General features: G+C 48.2%; 2 protein-coding genes across 11 annotated transcripts in view; both read right to left on the bottom strand.

Annotated features, from left to right (window-relative positions):
- Positions 1–7,256: 7,256 nt before the first annotated feature.
- LOC148774606 (ankyrin repeat domain-containing protein 26-like) lies at positions 7,257–11,666 on the bottom strand. The gene is made up of 3 exons (XM_088828591.1): positions 10,141–11,666; positions 7,608–7,722; positions 7,257–7,445 (listed from the first exon to the last, which is right to left on the bottom strand). Exons 1-3 carry the CDS (start codon positions 10,371–10,373, stop codon positions 7,257–7,259), a joined length of 537 nt encoding a protein of 178 aa, XP_088684717.1. The 5' UTR covers positions 10,374–11,666.
- Positions 11,667–11,857: 191 nt separating this feature from the next.
- Positions 11,858–23,360, bottom strand: part of LOC129553126 (ninein-like protein) — a 95,531-nt gene continuing 84,028 nt past the window's right edge. For 4 of the 10 annotated variants that reach the window (XM_088828581.1, XM_088828585.1, XM_088828584.1 and 1 more), the window contains 3 exons: positions 21,270–21,422; positions 18,929–19,102; positions 17,698–17,823 (listed from right to left, as the gene is read on the bottom strand). In XM_088828581.1, the coding sequence (XP_088684707.1) occupies positions 18,941–19,102; positions 21,270–21,422 (315 nt within the window). In that variant the 3' untranslated portion in view covers positions 17,698–17,823; positions 18,929–18,940. Of the gene's footprint in view, positions 15,923–15,945; positions 17,105–17,697; positions 17,824–18,928; positions 19,103–21,269; positions 21,427–23,360 lie in introns of those variants that run through there. The other 6 variants (XM_088828587.1, XM_088828590.1, XR_016035426.1 and 3 more) reach the window with 5 other exon arrangements.

Below are 23,360 nucleotides of genomic sequence, written 5' to 3'. Positions count from 1 at the left end.
AATTAGAGATTCCAAGGGAACATTTCATGCAAAGATGGGCTCGATAAAGGACAGAAATGGTATGGACCTAACAGAAGCAGAAGATATTAAGAAGAGGTGGCAGGAATACACAGAAGAACTGTACAAAAAAGATCTTCACGACCAAGATAGTCACGATAATGTGATCACTGACCTAGAGCCAGACATCTTGGAATGTGAAGTCAAGTGGGCCTTAGAAAGCATCACTACGAACAAAGCTAGTGGAGGTGATGGAATTCCAGTGGAGCTATTTCAAGTCTTGAAAGATGATGCTGTGAAAGTGCTGCACTCAATATGCCAGCAGATTTGGAAAACTCAGCAGTAGCCACAGGACTGGAAGAGGTCAGTATTCATTCCAATCCCAAAGAAAGGCAATGCCAAAGAATGCTCAAACTACCGCACAATTGCACTCATCTCACACGCTAGTAAAGTCATGCTCAAAATTCTCCAAGCCAGGCTTCAGCAGTATGTAAACCGTGAACTCCCAGATGTTCAAGCAGGTTTTAGAAAAGGCAGAGGCACCAGAGATCAAATTGCCAACATCCGCTGGATCATGGAGAAAGCAAGAGAGTTTCAGAAAAACATCTATTTCTGCTTCATTGACTATACCAAAGCCTTTGACTGTGTGGATCACAATAAACTGTGGAACATTCTGAAAGAGATGGGAATCCCAGACCACCTGACCTGCCTCTTGAGAAACCTGTATGCAGGTCAGGAAGCAACAGTTCGAACCGGTCATGGAACAACAGACTGGTTCCAAATAGGAAAAGGTGTACGTCAAGGTTGTATATTGTCACCTTGCTTATTTAACTTATATGCAGAGTACATCATGAGGAACGCTGGGCTGGAAGAAGCACAAGCTGGGATCAAGATTGCTGGGAGAAATATCAATAACCTCAGATATGCAGATGACACTACCCTTATGGCAGAAAGTGAAGAGGAACTCAAAAGCCTCTTGATGAAAGTGAAAGAGGAGAGTGAAAAGGTTGGCTTGAAGCTCAACATTCAGAAAACAAAGATCATGGCATCTGGTCCCATCACTTCATGGGAAATAGATGGAAAAACAGTGGAAACAGTGTCAGACTTTGTTTTTTTGGGCTCCAAAATCACTGCAGATGCTGATTGCAGCCATGAAATTAAAAGACGCTTGCTCCTTGGAAGGAAAGTTATGACCAACCTTGATAGTATATTAAAAAGCAGAGACATTACTTTGCCGACCAAGGTCCGTCTAGTCAAGGCAATGGTTTTTCCCGTGGTCATGTATGGATGTGAGAGTTGGACTGTGAAGAAAGCTGATCGCCGAAGAATCGATGCTTTTGAACTGTGGTGTTGGAGAAGACTCTTGAGAGTCCCTTATACTGCAAGGAGATCCAACCAGTCCATTCTAAAGGAGATCAATCCTGGATGTTCATTGGAGGGACTGATGCTAAAGCTTAAACTCCAATACTTTGGCCACCTCATGCGACGAGTTGACTCATTGGAAAAGACTCTGATGCTGGGAAAGGTTGGGGGCGGGAGGAGAAGGGGACGACGGCGAATGAGATGGCTGGATGGCATCACCGACTCTGTGGACATGAGTTTGAGTGTACTCCGGGAGTTGGTAATGGACAGGGAGGCCTGGCGTGCTGTGATTCATGGGGTCGCGGAGAGTCGGACACGACTGAGCGACTGAACTGAACTGAACTGAACTGAACTGCATGCAGAATGAGCGCCCTCCCCACCTTATCTTCAAAGACCCTTCCTGATGACTCTCGTGTGATTACCTCCAGACCACCAGGAGGAAGTTTCCAAAATCCTAGAATTCTGGTGTCTGTCTCGCTTTACTGCTCTTAGTTAAAGATTGCAACATAAAATTTCCAATAAATACACACTCAACATTTTCTTGGGGAGTTGCTCTTCCACAAGCTCTCCCTGTGCTCTTACAATCTTGTGTGCTTGTGAGAATTATTCAGTGTGAAACCGCCACAACCAACTTAAAAATTCTAATTTGAAAAATTCAATCCTGTTCTTAAGAGAGCTTTTAAAATGTGAAATCAATGACAGATTAATTACTGTCTTCAAAACCTTCAAATATTTCTCAAAATAAACTATCCATCAAAAATTGGAAACTCAAATGTTTATGGACGGAAAGCTGATGAGCCGAGGAAGTAAAAAAGCCAGGTGAGACCAGTAACCCCGAAAACACATGTCCCATACAGAAGGGGTGGCCTCTGCACGCAGACCAAACAGTAGGATGGGCGCAAGCGGGTCCGGGTTTGGTCCTTGGAGAAGCCTGAACTTCTGCCTGAGCCTCCTGAATTTGAAGTGTTGACTCACGGTGTGGAGGTCACGAAACAGATCCATGGCCATGTTTGCTCTCTGGCCCACTTTTGGTTTATGTTTGCTGTTTCCAAACAGGTGGGTCTAAAGCAAATATTTATAAGTGAAACCTTTCCTTTGTTTAGTATCATATGTTTCACAAAATAGTGGGTCCCAATATGTAACAAATACGGCTATTAAGACTCATAATTCAAGTAAACAAATTCTTTTAAAAAGACTCAGAAATCACAGTCAAGAATATTTCCACTGCCTGTTGAAACTACAATCTGACTCTAGAATTCTTCTAGATTGTTAATCGAACGGATAATGACTTTCCAAGCCTGCTGAAAATAAATGCTTAAAACAATTCCCCTCTGTACTGTTACTAACTTCACGGGTTTTAAAGCTCTCATCTGCCTATGCCAGGGATCAGCAATCCTTGCAAGAGTCTGTCCGGCAGCTGACACTAAAAAAGGCTCCTGAGTTACTATTACTGCAGTCAGGAAAACCCTGTTGGTACCAAACATCTGTTGACCTAATTACCTGGATGATAAGTGAAAGTGAAAGTGAAGTCACTCTGTCGTGTCCGACTCTTTGCGAGCCCATGGACTGTAGTCTACCAAGCTTCTCTGTCCATGGGATTTTCCAGGCAAGAGTATTGGAGTGGGTTGTCATTTCCTTCTTCAGGGGATCTTCCTGATCCAGGGATGGAACCCAGGTCTCCTGCACTGCAGGCAGACGCTTTGGTACAAAAGCCTTAAAGGGTCAGACTCTACAGACGAAGTGACTTCAACATGAGCAAATCTCTAAAGACACTCGGACCGTCACTGAATGATGAGTGGTTGGAAGGAAAAGGAGCTCTGGTTCAAGCCCATAGACACAGCCAAAGATCCTCCTTTTAATGTCTCAAACACAGGGGCAGAGAAAGAGTAAGGCTAATATCGTTGGAAAGGAGGGAGCTGATGGAAGAAGCTACCATTGACCAAACTCCAATGCTTCTAGAGACCACTTTCTTTTGTGACAGGTGCATTTAGAAATTACATATATTCACTCCATAGTTATTCATCAAGGGCTGGATCAGAACCTCAGTCAGTTCAGTTCAGTTCAGTTCAGTAGCTCAGTCGTGTCTGACTCTTTGCGACCCCATGAATCACAGAACGCCAGGCCTCCCTGTCCATCACCAACTCCCGGAGTTCACTCAAACTCACGTCCATCGAGTCGGTGATGCCATCCAGCCATCTCATTCTCTGTCGTCCCCGTCTCCTCCCACCCCCAATCCCTCCTAGCATCAGACTCTTTTCCAGTGAGTCAACTCGTCGCATAAGGTGGCCAAAGTATTGGAGGTTTTCAGCTTTAGCATCAGTCCTTCCAATCAAGGGAATAGTTCTAAATACACACGTCCAAGCATTCCTCCATTTACTCAGTCAAAATCTTCAAGGAACAGCCTAGGCTTATAAATTTTTAATGTTTTCCCAAATAATTGTGATTCACCAGCAGAATATAGCTGAGAATTAGGGCAGCAACCACTCCAGTCTGATCTCTTACTTACACGGCCAATTCCTTCTCTTACGAGAAGGTTTGAATAAAAAAGAAAAGTGCAAGAGGGAAGAGTCATCAAAACTGCAATTTTTAAAATTTTCCTGGGTACACAGTGGTAGAACAGGGACTGCTGCTGCTGCTGCTAAGTCACTTCAGTCGTGTCCGACTCTGTGTGACCCCACAGACGGAAGCCCACCAGGCTCCCCGATCCTTGGGATTCTCCAGGCAAGAACGCTGGAGTGGGTTGCCATTTCCTTCTCCAATGTGTGAAAGTGAAAAGTGAAAGTGAGGTCACTCAGTCCTGTCCGACCCTTAGCGACCCCACAGACTGCAGCCTACCAGGCTCCTCTATCCATGGGATTTTCTAGGCAAGAGTACTGGAGTGGCTTGCCATTGCCTTCTCCAAGAACAGGGACTAGGAATCCCAAAAGGCAACCTGATCTCATTATTCATAAACCCCTTACTTCCTTCCCATCAAGACATTCTAGATGGGAGAGCAGAGTCTAGACGCTTATCTAAGTGGATGGTTCTGCCAGAATAGGATAATATATCAGTTAATTATCTGTTCTTCTCTCTCAATTCCCACTTAATCGCCACCTGTTCACTGCCAGTCTGTTTTGCTCACAGTCTTCTTAAAACTGGCCCCTAGGCAAGTTTACAAGTCACTCACACTCTTTTTGAAAATAACTATTATCCCTGAAAACTGAAAAGCACCTCACAGAAATATATCAACTGAAGGGAATAAAAAAGCTCAAGCTAAACTCTTGCGACTTCCGTGGCGGCCCCAGTAAAGGGGGCCTGGGTTCGACCCCCGGTCAGGAAACTACATCCTACATGCTGAAACTAAGCCCAGCACAGCTAAATAAATAAATATTAAAATAAATAAATCCTCTTCTTGGCATTTCCCAACTGCCAAAATTCCAGCTTGACTTGCACTTTTCACTTGCTCACTCCTTTTCCTTTCCTTTTACCCTCTTAAGACTTGAGCAATGAGAGAGAAACCGTGCTTATATAAATAATTTTTCATAAAATGGGAATTTGTCAACAGCACCAAGATGTCTCAGTTCAGTTCAGTTACTCAGTCGTGTCCGACTCTTTGCGACCCCATGAATCACAGCACGCCAGACCTCCCTGTCCATCATCAACTCCCGGAGTTCACTTAAAATGTCCATCGAGTCGGTGATGCCATCCAGCCATCTCATTCTCGGTCGTCCCCTTCTCCTCCCGCCCCCAATCCTTCCCAGCATCAGAGTCTTTTCCACTGAGTCAACTCGTCGCATGAGGTGGCCAAAGTATTGGAGTTTTTCAGCTTTAGTATCAGTCCTTCCAATGAACACCCAGGATTGATCTCCTTTAGAATGGACTGGTTGGATCTCCTTGCAGTCCAAGGGACTCTCAAGAATCTTCTCCAGCACCACAGTTCAAAAGCATCAATTCTTCAGCGATCAATTTTCTTCACAGTCCAACTCTCACATCCATACATGACCACGGGAAAAACCATAGCCTTGACTAGACGGACCTTGGTTGGCAAAGTAATATCTCTGCTTTTTAATATACTATTAAGGTTGGTCATAACTTTCCTTCCAAGGAGTAAGCGTCTTTCAGTTTCATGGCTGCAATCTGCATCTGCAGTGATTTCGGAGCCCAAAAAAATAACGTCTGACACTGTTTCCACTGTTTCTCCATCTATTTCCCATGAAATGATGGGACCAGATGCCATGATCTTTGTTTTCTGAATGGTGAGCTTCAAGCCAACCTTTTCACTCTCCTCTTTCACTTTCATCAAGAGGCTTTTGAGTTCCTCTTCACTTTCTGCCATTAGGGTGGTGTCATCTGCATATCTGAGGTTATTGATATTTCTCCCAGCAATCTTGATCCCAGCTTATGCTTCTTCCAGCCCAGCGTTCCTCATTATGTACTCTGCATATAAGTTAAATAAGCAAGGTGACAATATACAGCCTTGACGTACTCCTATTCCTATTTGAAACCAATCTGTTGTTCCATGTCCAGTTCTAACTGTTGCTTCCTGACCTGCATACAGGTTTCTCAAGAGGCAGGTCAGATGGTCTGGTATTCTCATCTCTTTCAGAATTTTCCAGTTTATTGTGATCCACACAAAGGCTTTGGCATAGTTAATGAAGCAGAAATAGATGTTTTTCTGGAACTCTTTTGCTTTCTCCATGATCCAGCGAAGCTGAACGGTTCTATGAAGACCTACAAGACCTTTTAGAACTAACACCCAAAAAAGATGTCCTTTTCATTATAGAGGACTGGAATGCAAAAGTAGGGAGTCAAGAAACACCTGTAGTGACAGGCAAATTTGGCCTTGGACCACGGAATGAAGCGGGGCAAAGGCTAATAGAGTTTTGCCAAGAGAATGCACTGGTCATAGCAAACACCCTCTTCCAACCAAGATGTCCATTATGTGGTAAAATGCTTTCGTTATGTTTGAATTTTAAGACAAAGTCTACTGAGGCAAATTTGGCTTCACTGGGTTAGTTCAGACTGATTACAAAGAAGAAAAAAAAAAAACCTTCAGAGGGAGAAAATATTTGGAAAATGCTTTACCTTTAACAAGCGTGGTGTGATGACGAATACCGGCCATGAACACATAAAGGAATGCTTTCCTCTCTAATGCTTGAGAAATATCATGATTTAAAGTGAAATCTTAGACAGTTTGGTTCCTTCAAAATACTTTCACTCAGGGAAGACTGGAGCTTTCAAACACGGACAACTGAGCCCACCTGTGAGATGGAGTGAGTCCCTGGTGGGGCTGCAGAGGCTGGACTTCACGTGCTTCGTGAAGAAAGAGCAGGAGGGGCAGCTCCCCAGGCACCGCTGCAACCTCGCCGAGCAGCTCCCCGGGGCTGAGCGTGGAAGACCCCGAGGTGTAAGTGAACGCCCTTGCTGGGTGTCAAACATGATCTGACCCTCCTAGCCAGATCTCAGAACCCGGGGTTCTGGAGGGCTCAGGGCTCCAGGCCTGCTGCCTCCCAGGCCCACTTGCACTCACCCAACTCCCCCTGCTGGGCACTGGGTCTCCTTCCTCCTCTGCCCACCCCCAATGGGGCACGTTCCCTGAGCCCCTGTAGACAGCCAGTCCCCACATCACTTCACTCCCCGCAAGCCTTCATTTCCTGTGGACTCGGAGCCTACCACTCACTCCAACGCACGTTCTAATGGGAAAAGCTTCCTTCTGGGGTAGAACGGTGGCTGGCAGACAGAGCTCTGCCCTTTCTGGGGGCACCAACTTTTTTCACCCCTGCCCCCGACTCGGGTTTGCAACTGTTTCCATGGTAACAGCGCCTCATGGGCACTACTGAGTTTACCTATTTACATACTGTTGTAAATAAAACACTTGTAGATTAAGAAAGTGCTTCACAAACATTTGATAAATAAAGTTAGCTGACTGATACCTTGTTCCTGGCGTCGATATAGGCATTGTAGGAAAGCAGCTTTGCTGCGAGAGATAAATTGTGGCAAAAGACAGCGTAGTGGAGAGCGGTGTTGCCACAGATGTCCACGACATTCGGGTCGGAACCACGCTCCAGCAGAAGAGTCGCACATTCCTCCTCTTGGCATTCTACGGTCTGTCAGTGTTGTGCCAAGAAACAGAGTGTAAATTCTAGGAATGCAAAGTAAACAGTCCACAAGCTTCCCCAGTCTCCTATATTTCAATGAGATAAAGTCATTTTCAGTCTCAGTGGTTAAACCGCATCCATCTCGTGGGGACACGGGTCGCTGCCCCATACCTTCATCAGCGCCGTCCTGCTTTCATCATCAACAAATTCAAGCCGGCATTTCCTTTCCAGGAGGACAGTGACCACCGCTGAATGGCCATTGGCACAGGCCAGGTGGAGGGCAGTCCTACGAAAGCAAGAACAGGTTTTGGAAACTGTATCGTAACTGTTTCAAAACAAACAACTGTTCACGTGACTGAAAACACTCAATAGCATGGTACTCCTATGGCTCTAAAGCAAATATTTTGTTTTCTTCTAGAGAAAGAGCAGCATATATTAGCTTTAGCTCCTCTTAAACAGCAATGAAAGAACAGTCTACTTGAATAGAATGCGCAAGACCTCGAGACTCAGCTCAACTTGGGTTTGACCTTGACTTTCACTCTGTCACTCAGTAGCTGCCACTCAGCCTCTCTGTGCCTCAGTTTCCTCATCAGCAAAATGGAGAGAGAGTAGCAGTTATCTCACAGGGCACCGCTGCGATGCTTCAGTGAGATCCATGCACAGGGTTCAGAACCACTCCTGGCACAGATAACAGCTAGTAATTGTTAGATTATATTATCAGACTTACTACTATTACTACTCTCTTACAAGGAAAACATCTGAATGAAGTCAAAGGATGTTACACCTCCTTTGCAGATATGTTTTGAGGATTAGAGACAACCTTATACTTCGATGATTCGAATATGCTCATTTTCTCACATTTTAACGTCTCTGACATTGGAACATAATTTATAATTCACAGTCTTTACAACGATAAATTGTATCATTTTTGTTTGTTCATTTCTCATTTTACCTGTTGGTCCAATTACCATGAGGTGTTTTCGCCTAAGTTTGCTTTAGAGATGATGTATCTTATATGCTATTATATAACACAGGTGTACAACACAGTGATCCACAATTGTGAAAGGTTAGACTGCCTTTAAAGTGAGTATAAAATATTAGCTATATTCCCCATGTTGTACAATATATCTTTGTAGCTTGCAGGATTTTAGTTCCCTCACCAGAGAGCAAACCCTGGGCCCAAAGCAGTGAGTCTTAACCACTGGACTGCCAGGAAATTCCCAAGATTCCCTTGACTTCTGAAAAGGCTGAAAGTTGTCACAGGATACCAATCCTCATGAAAAATTCTAAAATAAGTTGAAAGTGACTAATGATTTTTATCTGTGCCACATTCCTATTAGTGCCAGAAAGAAAAGCCCTGTGCTCGTTCGACTTCCCTACAGACAGCTTGAGCTACAGAGATTTTTAAATTTGGAGGGTTGCTAAATCAACTTTCAGATTTTTTATTTATTTATTTATTTTTTTGGTGCCAAAACACACGAAACTCCAGAATTCTTGCCTTTGAAATCATTCTTAGAAAGGTCTCTGGGGTGGGATATATGTATACTTACAACTGATTTATGATGTTGTATAGGAGAAACCAACACAACATGGTAAACCAATTACCATCCAATTAAAAAAATATTAAGGTTAATAAACAGCAGAAGCAGAAAAGAGAGGTCTTTGTCAGCACACAAAAAACATATAAATAGGAATTTCCGTTTTCTTCTGGTACTTTTCTCACCCTGTGTATTTAAAAGTTTTGATCCATACTCCATCTGAAACTTTTTGGTGAGATAAAAATCCAGTTACTTTTCTCTAAATAGTTACCAGGTTATTTCTCCACCATCTACACATAGTTTATCTTCTCTAATAGAAAATGTCATTAAGCAAATTTTGATATCTAAAAGGGCAAATCTTTGTCTACTATACAAAACTTTCCGTTTCATCACAAGTAAAGACAGCATGTGTAACCCAAAATCTTTAAAACCACGATATGTTTATTTGGTTTAAATATGGGAAGACCATATATCCTAAGAGAATGTCTTCCTATTCAAGGACACAGTCAGCTTCCTACTTCAATGCTGCCTCCTAAAAGGTCCTTCAGCAAGGAACATAGACACAGAAGTGTACACTGATATAAAACGGATACTGAATTGTATCCGAAGAATTTTTAACCCAGAAGTTGACCTGTCATGGGGATTATTTTTCTCACTATGCAGTTTTCTGTAATATAAAACATGATGATATAAAAACGTGTACATTAAAAATTAGATGCTGACAACATCAAAAATCTGTCCACTGCCAATATACACAATGGACGATCCATGGAGAGAAGAGTTTTCACAAATCGAATGAGAAAAACAATGTGAGAGCCAGGGAGTTCCAGAAGATTTCTTGAGGGCGATAGAACTTGAGAGTTCTTACTCATGAGTACATCATGTTAACGCATGCATAATGACAAATGAAAAGGAGGAGGAAGAAGAAGAAACAAAGATGCTATTCATATTTTATTTCAGTTCTGTGATTACTGACATTCAGTTAAATAACTTTTCAAACGACCAGTAAAGTGCTCTCAAAGGAAAATTATAAGCGGGTCCCAAACCAGTTAAGGCTTTTGCAGCCTATCAAGTCTGTGGGGCGCTGGATTCCACAAAGCCGTCTGCGAGCCTTGGGGGGGAAACTCACAGGAGGGACCCCTGCCAGCCCCTTCCACCCCGCTTACCTGTTCATCTTGTCCCTGTCGTTTAGGCCATTCTTTCCAAGCAACAAAACCTGCTGCACTTTGGCTACATTGCCTACGCTGGCAGCGTTGTGGACCTTTCCGAGGTCCTTGTCTCGGATGTGGTACCCGGGCTGGAAGTTGGTTCCATGATGACCTCTGTCTCTCCCCGGGCTGATGGAGGAGCCGAAGGGCGACATGCCCTTCTTACTCCTGTAGCCCCAAATCTTCTTCATCGCAGAGCCTATGGGCTCCAAACACACCTCACCTCCCCCTCGGCTCTTCACAGTCTCCTAAACCCAACATGAGCACTACAGGTAAGCCAGAGCCGTCCCACCACAACCTCCCAGCTGGGAAGCTCAACGGTTTGGAATCTTTCATCCCAGAATAATCATTGCTAAGCGACACCTCTAAACACATTGCCCGGGTGCCAGAATGTCCAGTGTGCATGTGCAAGAACTGGAAGTGCATTTTTCGAAAGAAAGAAACAGTATCAATAAACCTTTACCTAAGGTAAGAAGGAAAGAGAGGAAACTGCAATAAACACACAAAGGAAAGCAACATTACAACCTTAAAAGTAAAGCAGCAAAATCATAAGGGACCATTATTATTGATGAACAATTACAAATTGGAGAACCTAGAAGAAACAGATAAAATCTGAGAAACATACACCCTGTCAAGACTAAAACAAGAAAAAAAAAGAAAAACTCACCACTCCAGTAACAAATAAGGAGATTCAAATATTAATTAAAAAAAAAAAAAATTCCCCAAAGTTAAAAGCTTAGGACCAAATGGATTTAAAGCTCAATTCTACCAACATTCAAGTAAGAATTAGAAGTAAGACTATGCATAAAAAACACTTGACAAAATTCAAAATCCCTTCATGATTAAAAAAAATTCAATAAAATAGGAATTTCCTCAATACAATAAAGGCCATTTATGAAAAGCATGAAAAGTGAAAGTGATAGCCGCTCAGTCGTGTCTGACTCTTTGCTATGTCATGAACTATACAGTCCATGGAATTCTCTAGGCCAGAATGTTGGAGTGGGTAGCCTTGCCCTTCTCCAGGGGAATCTTCCCAACACAGAGATAGAACCGAGATCTCTTGCAACACAGGCAGATTCTTTACAAGCTGAGCACCAAGGAATCCCAAGAGTACTGCAGTGGTTAGCCAGTTGATCCCTTCTCCAGTGGTTCTTCCTGACCCAGGAATCAAACTGGGGTCTCCTGCATTGCAGGCGGATTCTTTACCAGCTGAGCTAACAGGGAAGCTAGTTTACATGGGAAAACAGCGTCTGATATCAGGAACAGCAGGGACCGAGAAGCTTTGACCAGGATGGCTACCATCTTTCAAAACAAAAAAGCCCTCTGTCCTGTGGCTGATTCATGCTGATGTTTGGCAGAAACTAACACAATACTGTAAAGCAATTATCCTTCAGTTACAAATAAATTACAAAAAACAAAACCACCTCTCCCTCAACTATGCTGCCCCCTTCCCCTGCAGTCTCAACGGTGCTCAACCCACAACCAAACACCCTGAAGGAGCTGCCCACCCCCCCACCCCACCCCCACCCCCGCTCTCCTCCTCGCCACAGCCTCGATTCTGCTCTCTCACTCTGCGGAATTGTTCTCTCTGCCACCGGAGTGGAGAGGAGCGGAAAGCAAATGGCTTGCCTGCAGGTGAAGGGGGAGAGCTCGCAGCACTTCAGTTCATGGGTGCTAGATGGTAAGGTTCAGAGAAAGCTGCCAGTTACGTTACCAGGGTATAAACATCACATGGTGAGGCCACGCGCTGGATCCTCACTGGAGGGAAAAAGAGCTCAAGACCCTCAGTCACTGATCTGTCCCCATCGATGGGTGGGGGGCCGGGTTGACATGCATGCAGTCAAGGGGCTGTTATCACTTCCTGGTGGGGAGGGGACTCCTGCCCTGTGTCTGTGCGGCTGACACACTGTGCTCTGATTAAACGTATCCCAGGAGTGGAGAACAGCTGGAGCGGATGTTCAACCTGCCTCAGCCTGGCTCCCAGGAAAGTGCATTGAGCTTTTTTCTCTTTCCAGGTAGTGGCTGAGGCTGCAAAGAAGCAGGAAACACACATTTGCTCAAGAGCACATTCTCATCCAAACTCACAGTGTAGCATCAACCTATCATTCCTGAAACCGCAGGACAGGCAACAGCCAAGCTGAAAGGTGGTGGAATTGGCCCAGGTCTGAACGTGGGTGTGTGTGGGGTGGAGAGAGAAGATTCTTTATCATGGATGGGCCCTGGGGCTGTTTTCAGGCTGAGGGATTGGAGAATTATTTCTCCAGGATCCAGGCAAGTGCAGCCGGCAGCTCCAAGCAGTCTTTGGGTTGCTGTGTCCACATCTGCTCCCTGGTTAGCTTCTGAAGCTGTCAGAGCACAAGAAATCTGTTTAAAGGAAAGTGGGATGCTGGCGTTCAGACGCTTAAATCAACCACATCTGTAGGAGGGCAGAACCCAAAGGCCATGTCTGGGCCCTCAGCTTTAAGAGAGCTCGTAGTAGTACCTGGAAAAGACAAAGCTCGGGATGCTGCAATCCTTTGGAATTATTACTCTGGCTCCCCCCCTAAATGAGCCTCAGATATTTCAACCAATTTATTTTCTCCATTTGTCTACGGATCCATGTAGCTATCTCCTGTCTACTGTGATCTCAGCCTGCAAATTAGACTGTTTGCCTGGGGAGGAAGAGGGATAGCTCTCACCCAGCAAGGCCGTTCCAGTACTGATTTGGCACGAATATCAACTAACCTCCACAGTGATCCAGAAAAACCAAGGGGTGCAGGAGAAGGAGTCAGATTTTGGTGGCAGGCAGGCCGTGCGTGTGCAAATCCCAGCTCAAATAGTAACTTTAAACCCTCAGCCTCAATTGTCTCATCCAGCTTTATGAAGTTGTGGGTGCTGGAGGTTATCACGCAGAGTGAAGGGGCATTTTGTTAAGTGTACACGTGGCAGCGGTCACTACTCTTGTTAACTTGTGCGTTATCACTGTTTCTGCAGAATCAGGGATGCACTGTCACCAGGTGGAACGCTAGTCTCATAAGGGTGGGCATCAGGTATAATCAAGGCAAGGCTGGGGAGGAAGGAGGGGCCCAGCTGCTCTGGAGAGTGGGCAGGAGGTCAGGAGGCAGTGGGCCTGGGACGGGTGGGCACCAGGCCCCAGACCCCAGGGTGGTGAGTAGAGGAAGGCTAATGAGGAAGGTTCACGACTGAAGAGGAGCAGAACTCAGGCCTAAACATTCCTGCCTGGACAAGACAAAGTCCCAGTGGACCAGGACCAAGGAATGTGCTGTTGGGAATGGGACAGAGGGGAACCCATCTCCCTGGTTCCTCCAGCAGAATCTGAGTAGATGCTTCCCCTGGGGAAGGTTAAGTAACCTCACCAAAGCCACTCAGACAGTAAGTGATGGCCCCAAGTTTGAAAACTCAGTTTGTCTTTCCCACTGTACAGCACGGGGCACTCTGCTCAATGGCATGTAGCAACCTCGGATGGGAAGGGAGTTTGGAATGAACATTGGTGTATGTGTATCTTTTTGAATGATAGTTTTCTCCAGGTATATGCCCCAGAGTGGGATTTCTGGATCATACAGTAGTTCTATCATATTTTCAGCTTTTTAAGGAATTTCCATACTGGTCTCCATAGTGGCTGTACCAATTGACAGTCTTACCAATAATGTAGGAGGGTTTCCTTTTCGCTACACCCTCTCCAGCCTCTATTATCTGTGGACTTTTGGATGATGGCCATTCTGACCAGTGATGTGATACCTCATTGCAGTTCTGTCGTGCATTTCTTTGATAATTAGTGATGTTGACCATCATTTCGTGCGCCTACTGGCAATCGGTCTGTCTATTAAGGTCTTCTGCACATTTCTACTTTTTATTTGTTTTGCCCTTTGCTAAATCGGGCTGTCTTATTTTTGTGACATAGAGCTACATGAGCTATCTGTATATTTCGGAGATTAATACCTTGTCAGCTGCTTCCTTTGCAAATATTTTTTCCCTCTCTGTTAGTTTTTTATTTTGTTTATTGTTTCCTTTGGTGTGCAAAAGCTTTTACGTATGATTAAGTCCCATTTGTCTATTTTTGTTTTTATTTTTGGTACTCAAAGACATGGATCAAAAAGGATATTTCTGCAATTTATGTCAGAGTGCTTTTTTTTCTGGCTGTGCCATGCCACTTGTAGGATCCTAGTTCCCTGACCAGGGATCGAACTCAGGCCCACAGCAGTGAAAGTGCCAAGTCTCACTGCCAGGGAATTCCCTCAAAGTGTGTTCGGCCTATGTTTTCCTCTAAAAGTTCCCATTGAGGTCTTGGATGCATTTTGAGTATATTTTTGGGTATGGTATCTGAGAATGTTCTAATTTCATTCTTTGACGGTAGCTGTCCAGATTTCCCAGCACCATTTATTGAAGAGGGTTTTCTCCACTGTCTATCCTTGCCTCCTTTGTCATAGGTTAAGCGACCCATAGGTGCATGGAGAGAAGAATCCACTTTATGTTGCTGAGTCCTCTTACCCCAGATCTGATCTTTCCATCGAATCCAGCAGTTTAAGGTTTTTCTCTTTCAAGCACATCCAGTAAGTGTGCAGACAGATGGAGGGGAGGGAGCATACAGCAGCTTCAGGAGAGCAGTTGCCACCAGGAAGGGGAAGAGGTTTCCTGCAGTAGAACAGGGATTAGGCTTCTGTCCAAGATGCTGTAACAATGTCCTTCACACATCTGCGTGTTTATGTAATACATATGAATGCTTCCTATAGAACTATTTTTCTATATCTTTAAAATATTTTAAACAATACTTAGAAGTTAATCGGTTTTAATAGAAAAGGATTTTACTGCAAATACAGTGACTTCATATTACAGTAGTTTATTCTGATAAATCAAATGACCATAATTTCTGTATATCATGGATATAAAACTATACTTTTTTCCTTTTTTTTTAAACATATAATACACTTTCCAGTGTGATGACATTTCAATGAGGAAAATATTGCATTCACAATGGATACCATCCTCCCTGAGTCCACAGTCCTAAAATACCGGCACTGTTCAGACTCCCTCGTGGGGAACAGGCCCTGACAAAAAGGCTTCTTTCCTCTATCTCTTATCGCCAGCTGAAAGTCACAGAAAGTGCAACGTTTCTGGAGTGTCTATATCGATCCAGCATCGAGAATGCCAGTGACTGAACCCACAGCACTAACATTGCAATGGTAAAACTAGAGAGCCCTGACTTTGCAGATGAATCTCTGTAGCCAAGTTGAGAAGTGCAACATGAAAATTGCTTTATTTTACCATTTACCTTGCTGAGAACCCCACAATCTGTTTTGCTCGTCGGGAGCAAAATCAGGAATATAACTCTGGAAGTTACCCAAGGACCACTGAAAAAACAGTAGTCTTTCCAACCTGTTTCCCCAGCATCTGGCACACAGACCTTCATTAAACGCTTGTGGAATAAACAGAATCACAATCCTCGTCTATCCAGCAGTGTACAGCCAGTGAGCCACAGTAAGTTACAGCGTCACCATGGTTTACTTGAAAAGATGTTCTTTCCAAACAAACTCCAGGAAGAAAAGCAGTCTACACAGCGAGGGATGCTATAGCAATCTTGCTGAGTAGTTTGTTGACAGCTCTAACTTTTTCTTCCAAGAATCGGGATTTTTTTCTTGGCACCTCATTGTTTCTCTTCAGTGACTTGAAGTGCTTTTGTCAGGTGAGCATTTTCCACACAGGGTTCCTTGAGCAACAGATCAGATCATGTGTTCTTTTCAAACTGGAGAGGGGAGAAAGCCACAGTGTACTGCACGTCTAACGCAGCCACGCCACCAGCTCTCCCTTCCTATTCCCTCACATGCGTTCAGACTAGTTTGGGGAACCTTACAAATCAGAGACATGTTGGATGTAATGACAGGCTTTGTTATCCTGGCACGAGAGAGGAAACTGACGAACTATGTGGTAGAGAAAATTCAAGCCACCTTTGTACACACTGATTTACCACGAAATAAAGACAAGACGACCCAAATCTGGAGGCCTCCAAAAGACAACGAGGAAACTGCCAAGAGTACCCAAAAGGTTTGGCTTCTCTCAGTGTGCTCTGCAGGCCCACCATGTCAGCCAGGACGCACCAAGGCACCTTGGGTGCCACCCACACAACACCGACAGGGGCTTCAGCGATGGGGACACGGGATACACCAGTCAAGATGCAAAGAAACAGGGTCCCGGCTTTGGGTTTTGAAAGTCCGCGCTGAGTTCACTCACACAAGTAGCTACTGAGCAGCGCTGCGGGCCAAGTGCTGCCCGGCCACGGCCCTGCTCCCACAGGCACGTGTTCTAACGGGAGGAGCCAGCAGAGCACGCAGTGTCTGGTGGCGTGTGAACAAAGAACTCAAGCGGGGGACACACGGCTGAACCTGAGGTGAACAGAGAGACCTGAAAGAAGCATGGGGGACGTGGGGGAGGCTGCCTGGCGCAAACCTCCCAGGCAGAGGCCGGCACATGCGGAGGTAGCAGGAACGGCCAGGAGGCCCGTGAGGAAGGCAGAGCCACCATGCCGGCTGGGCAAGAGGCCGAGGGGAGGGGACCAGGTCCTGCAGAATCTCCAGGCCACCGGAGAAGCCGCTGTCTACTCTGAGGAAGGCCGGCAGCTCCAACGTATCTAAGGATGACTGCTGTGCCCAGCTGCCAGGACCCAAAAGGCGGGCCGCGGGGCGGGCGATGGGAGCTCTGCTCCACACCAAGGGCCGCGCTGAAGAGTGAGACGGGCCCCTGGGTGGGTGGGCGGCTGGGAGCAGACAGGTCAGAAGGGGCGCCCGTCAAGGCAGCAGAGAACTCACTGGGAAGGCCAGGGCTCCGGAAGGTGCTGCCGAGGAGACCGGAGACGGGGCGGCGGGAGCGGAGGACACAGCCATTTCTCTGGGACCTTCTGGTCTTACGGGGACACAAGCCCAAGTCACAACTGAGAGGAGGGGAGAAGGGCTGGGGGTCAGAGGCAGAGTGCAAGGGCCCCCCAGAAAGGGGTGTGGGGGAAAGGCGGCGATTGGGACAGTCCGCCCCTACCCGCAACCCCCCACCCCCGCCACAAGTAGGAGCCTCAAGATTTACTTGGGGTTGAGATTTGGCCAAGAGTGACTTGGGAGGTAGGGGGGTCACCAAGAGTTTGACGGCTGGGAAGGAAAGTGAGGACCTGGGGACTGAAAAGGTTGGAGGGCGGCAGTGCCGGCAGGGCAGGGGCTACACAGGTGGGGAGTGGGGGTCTGGAGCGGGCAGCCTGCACGGAGGGACTCGAACTGGGGCCCCGTGGCTCAGGGCGCTGCAGATAAACCACATTCGGTCACTGCGGAAGAGAAGTCATTTCCACAGATGCTCACATTTCACTTCCTGAAGCACCAAGCAGACCTCAGAGGACAGCAAGGCCTCTCTCTCCCGGCTCTCCCCTCTCTCCCTGCCCTCCTCTCCCCTCCTCAGCACTTCCCCAGGACACAGGCTTCTCTTGGGGCCTGTCTCCCTCATCAGCTACCCAGACGCCCACAGGCGGCGTCCCTGACTCACCTGTTCCTTCAGCTCTCCCGCCTGCTCTCAGAGGAGTGCTTCCCTGTTCTTCACATGCGTCTCCACCTCCTCCACCCGCTCTTCTGTTGCTTTCAGCTGTGTTTCATGCGCTTCCTCAACAAGTGGCTGTTAGAGATCAACACCGGTACATGTTAAAAAGAATCATCTCAGGCTTATTTACTTTAGAATGGAAATCAGCAAAGTGTACAAAATCTGAGCATCTGGCTAACCTTTCATCCACAGGGAGGGATGGTTAGAAATGTCTCACAAGCCACAAAGCTGCATTTCTCACTGTAGTGTGAGCAGATAAGAGACTCTTTGTCCTAGGATTTTAATCCTAAATGACTCAAAGTGGACTTTCCCCAAACATGCTAGTCTTTCTAGAGGATCTCTGACTAAACTTCCTTTGCCAATAATCTGTCCGAGCTTAAATGTCTCTCCAGCACAACGTGTTTGTGACTGCTATAAGGCTGTTCTTCGTTAGAATGTGTTTTAGAAATGTTAGATTTTATCCACCTTCCCAATCTTGCACAAATTCCTTCCTCACAAAGGCACCTGGCCCTCTGCCCTTCCTCACCCTCCCACTGACTCATGAACTCTGAGGACCCAAATGTGCTTCCCCAGGCTCGCACTTTGAGGTGCTGACTCAGTGATGCCTGAGAGACTGCTCTGAGGTGGGAACCACTGCCTCCAGAGGTTGAAAGAAACGGAAGCACAGAGTTAAATCATTCACTCAGTTAAATCACTCAGCTCAGGTGGCGGAGCCAGGATCCAGTCCCCTAGTGCACGCTCTAAGCCACTGTTCTGCTGCCCTTTTAAGGCAGCAACTCTGTTTCCACATGTGAGCCTGGCACACAGCAGGGCTCCCCAAGTCCGTGCTGTCACTGTGCTGATCTCTTGTGCAACCAGCACCCCACCACCACCCCTTGCTGCTTTTAAACATGCCAAGCACAGCCCACCTCAGGACCTTTGCCCCTGCCTGCACTCCTGAAGGGCTATCCCTGCCCAGGCCTCTCTTGTGGCCCTTCACACGCAGCCCAGAAAACAGGCTGGGGGACTTCAGGGTCGGCCGCTCAATGCCCACCAGCTCCCAGCGGAAGCCGGGTCCCGTGGCTTCCATAAACATCCCACGTGGGGAGAGGGCTGTCAGGCCATCCTCCCCTTGGCACCAGAGAGCCTACTCGCCCTCCCCGTCACTCCCAGCTGGCCCCCGATCCCGGTCCCCACTCACCCAGGCCTCCTCCTAGAGCCGCCGTGCCGCCCGTTGCTCCCCTTCCAGCAGCTGGTGCAGCTCGGCCATGTGGCCTGCAGGCACGAGCTGTGCCACCTCCTCCCACAGCTGCCGCACCTGCTGGGCGTTCTGGGACTGGGCCAGCCGCAGCCTCTGGGTGGCTCCATACAGCTGCTGGGGAAAAGGTACAGCGGTTGTGGGGTGACTGCCCAGAGCTACCGGGTCACCGCCAGACACAGAAAACTGCATCTCTACCTGGTAGGCCACCCCACAAGAGAAGGGCGTGTTCAGCAAAGCCCCCAATCTCTAAAGAGTCCATTTCTCTGATGCCCACACTCCATTTCCTGGTAGTTCAGACACTAAAGAATCCGCCTGCAATGCACGAGACACCAGATACGTGGATTTGGTCCCTGAGTTGGGAAGATCCCCCAGAGAAGGGCATGGCAACCCACTCCAGTATTCTTCCCAAAGAATCCCACGGACAAAAGAGCTTGACGGGCTAAAGTCAATGGGGTCGCAAAGAATCAGACAGGAATGAGGGACTGACACAAGTCCATTCAGCTGGCGCTTCTACACCCTGAGGAAGCGCCTGGAGGGCCTGCCTGCAGCCCTCCCTGTGACCTCGCGCCGGATCCTGGGAGGGTCAAGTTATTCTGTTCTGTTTACCTCCTGGGTTCTTTGCTGGGTTTAATTCCTGCAATAATGGTACCCACACCAGCTGCAAACGGCAGCCTCCCTCTAAAGGTAGAGCTCACGCTCCTGAGACGGGCTGTGGCCAGGGCCCTGGAGATGGTTGCACAGTGTCTGGCGGGGCGTGTATGTGGACAGACTCGGCCACCTGCTCCCTGGGCACAGAACCCACGAGATCACTGGCACCAGGCTGTCCAGAGCCTGGCCGCTTTCCTTGAATGGAGCCCCTGGGAGGCCAGCTAAACACCGTTTGTTTACACCACGGGCTCCAGCGGCCTCGTCTGGAGCACACAGAACTGCCCTCTGAGACTGTGGACGGGAGAGGCAGTGGCTCCACCAGGGCCCTGCTGAGGGCAGGCCGGAGAAGAGGGCGCTGGACACCCTGGGCATGGGTGAAACCGTGAGCCACAGCCCCACTCCCTCACTGCCCTGTGTCACCGCCTGTCTGAGGGGCCAACCCGGGCAGTTTCTCCGGACAGACCCCCAGAGGCTCTCCACACACACAGGTTCAGCAGAGCAGCCGCCACCCTCCTGGGATGAAGAGAGGGGAGGAAGGTTTTCACACACCCTCCACCAGACGCAGCCTCCTCCCCGTGGCTTTAGAGCTTCGGATGATCACTATGCAGTCACTCCAGCCCATGTCTGAGTCCCGCACACCTGCCTGGGCGCCTTGCCGCCTCCTGCAGCCAATGCTGTGCTGAGCCCTGAAGCCTGACCACAGGCCTCGCCATCCACTCTCCTCAGCACGGCCCAGCTAAGTGCCCCTGAGGCCTTCCTTGTAAAGCAAGGTGTGGGTGGAGGGTGGGCCTGCTCCGGAGAGCCCTGCTCGACCGCCACGTGAGAAGGCAGGACGTCCCCAGAAGAGAAGCGGGGTCCCTGAAGCCAAGAAGCCAGGAACTCTGTGTTCTGGGTGCTGGGGTAGGGCAGTGAGGCCCTCAGACGACGGCCTTACTTCCCTCTGTACACTTTCATCCAGGCGTGTTTCGGGGGGTCCTCATCTAACTCACCAAAGGTGATGCCAGCTGCATCACAGCAGCTGCTCCTGCCCTTGACAGTGGCTGAGTGCTGGGCATCCCCGGCAGCCCAGCCCTTCTGCCCACGGGTGGATCTGTCTTCTTCACCTCAAAGGCTCGAACCACTCCGGCAATTTCTCAAGTTTGCACTACAAACAGGGAAGGGAGCCCCCAATACACAGACACCTTGGAGAAAGTGCCTGCTGACAGTAGCGGGCTGGGCCCACAGGGATCTGCCAGCCCCTCCTAAGACCCTGGACAGGGAAGAGTCCCACATGCAGACAGACCCTTCTGCAACCCAGGACATTTGACAAGTGACCTCTCACACCAGGTGTGCACAAGCTAAGTCCAGGGGTCAGACCAGGGCCATGTGGGGAACCTGGTACCAGGCTGAGCAGAGACACGACGCGTAGAGACCCTCTCTCACAGTCCCTTCCCCCTGCAGACCCTGGCCCTCCAAGCACACCCCATGTCTGATTCCTCCAGGGGGCCTGAGGCTTTGCAAAATCTGCTAAAGTTCACACATTTTGCAGGGCTTGCTTGTGAAGCCCCTCGCTTTACCTCCAGGCACGTCAGGGCTGTCCCTGGTCTGTTGTGGGCCAGGCTGCCCACCCCTCCCTGCCCGACCCGTCATTTACCTGCAGCTCCTCCCGGAGCATGGCCTCTTCCAGTCCGTGTGTCAGCAGCTGGATGGTGAGCTGATTCTTCTCGCTTTGGGCCTGGTGGGTAGAGGCCTCCTCTCCGAGCTGTAGGACCCTGTGGTGGAGCTGGGACAGTTCACTCCTACACTTCTGACTCCGGAATGAAAAGGGAGAAGACATGGGTAGATAAATTACTTTTAAGCCAGCAGACTTCCGGGGGTCCTCAACCAGGGTCACTCTTCTCCCCAGGGGATGCTTGGCAATCTTTGGAGACCGTTTTGGTCATCACAGCTGGGGGTGGGGCTGCTATTAGCAACTAGTGGGTGAGGCGCTTGCTCAGTGTCCCCAGAGTGATGGGCTCTCAGGCCACCGGGCGGAGGATGAACTACGATCCATCCCCCAAGAAACAAATGCTGGGCACCAGAAGTGCTCGCACCCCATCAACATCCCATCATCGCTCGGGAGAACTGGCATGATTTTCTCGTTTCTCCCACGGTTATTTATGACATTATCTTACACAAGTGGAAGGAAAAGAAACCACAAAACCCTGGCTACACCTGAGGCACGTGATTCTCTTCAAAAAATCTGATCACTGTCATTAAACACAGCACACTGATGAAATGACCCACTTGCCAGACAGTGGATGCTGGACCCTAGCAGTGCAGCCTGGGATAAATAGCAGCCAGCAGGAGACACAACAAAGTTCATTATCTCCAACTGTGCGTCACACGCCTTCACACAAACCATGTTTTGCTCCTCTGCTTTTCCCTAGAATTGCTCCGGAGGCTGAGGGTCTGAAGCCCTCTGTGCCTCAGAGCAGGGTTCACGCACAGCTAGGCCGATGCATCACTGTCGCATCTTATCAGCCAGGCTCGGGGAGGCAGGCAGCGGTGGGAAGAGGCAGATGGGAACTGCGGGTCTCTCCAGGGTACAGCAGGTGTCTGAGAAGCCAGAGGCGACAAAAGCACTCCCAGAACGAGTGGGAACTCAGCAAGGACACAAGGTCCACAGGTGAAAATCTACTATGCTTCTATGTCCTGACAGTGAACATGCAGAAACCCACGTGAAAAACAAAACACCATTTCCGCTCTGGCCTGGAAAGAGCTTGGAATTTGTCACTCCCACCCTCCCAAGAAGAAGAAAGACAAAAAGCTGAGTAACTGAGAGTCAACAGCTCTTCTGAGATCCACCAGAGGACTGAAGTCACAGGGCAAACCAATGCTCTGAAAACCAGAAAGAAAAACAGGTGAAGAGCTTCACAGCTCACCAGGAGTCAAAGGCTGGAGGCCTACACAGAGTGGCCGCTGTGGGCAGAACCGGGTCCACAAAGTCCCCATGTCTGGAGACAAGGCTTGCAGCAAGTAATTAAGGTTAAATGTGCTCACAAGTTGGGGTCCTAATCCAATGGGACAGTGACTTTATAAGGAGACACAGTGAGAGGGGACTCCCCACAAGCCTGGAAGAGCCTCACGAGAACCAAGCCAGCCCCGCCTTGAGAACCTTAGGACAACAAACTCCTGTAGTTTAAGCCGCCTGCTTGTGGCATTCTGTATGGAGCCTGAGCAGACTAGGACTGCGACTGGTTTGAAGTACACAGAGCATTCTGCTCTCTGCCTTCAAGGGAAACCTCCTTCTTTACCAGAATCAGCCAGGGGAAGGGACTAGCCAAGTGGAGCCCCCTCTAGCTGTTCTGACTCAGTGTCACTCACCTACTGGAGTGGCCAAAATAAGAGTGAAAACACCAAGTGTGGACAAGGATGTGGGGCAACTGGACCTAGCATACACTGCTGGTGGGAATATAAACTGTTAGTAGCCGCTCTGGAAAACAGCTGGGCAATTTCAGATAAAACTAGACATGCAACTGCTGTACAGACCAATTGCTCTCCTGGGCATTTATCCCATGACACGAAAACCTACATCCACACAAAGACCTGCCTAGGAATGTTCTTTGCAGCTCCTTTGGGAGCCCCAAACTGGAATCCTCCCAGCCATCTTGTAAAAGATGAGCATTCAGACAAAATGGTTCCAAATTGGGAAAGGAGTACGTCAAGGTTGTATATTGTCACCCTGCTTATTTAACTTATATGC

Source organism: Moschus berezovskii, chromosome 20 (assembly GCF_049115385.1).
Source record: "Moschus berezovskii isolate FMDL1 chromosome 20, NW_MosBer_1.0, whole genome shotgun sequence".
NCBI classification, from domain to species: domain Eukaryota; kingdom Metazoa; phylum Chordata; class Mammalia; order Artiodactyla; family Moschidae; genus Moschus; species Moschus berezovskii.
This window is presented reverse-complemented; position numbering and strand designations above follow the sequence as displayed.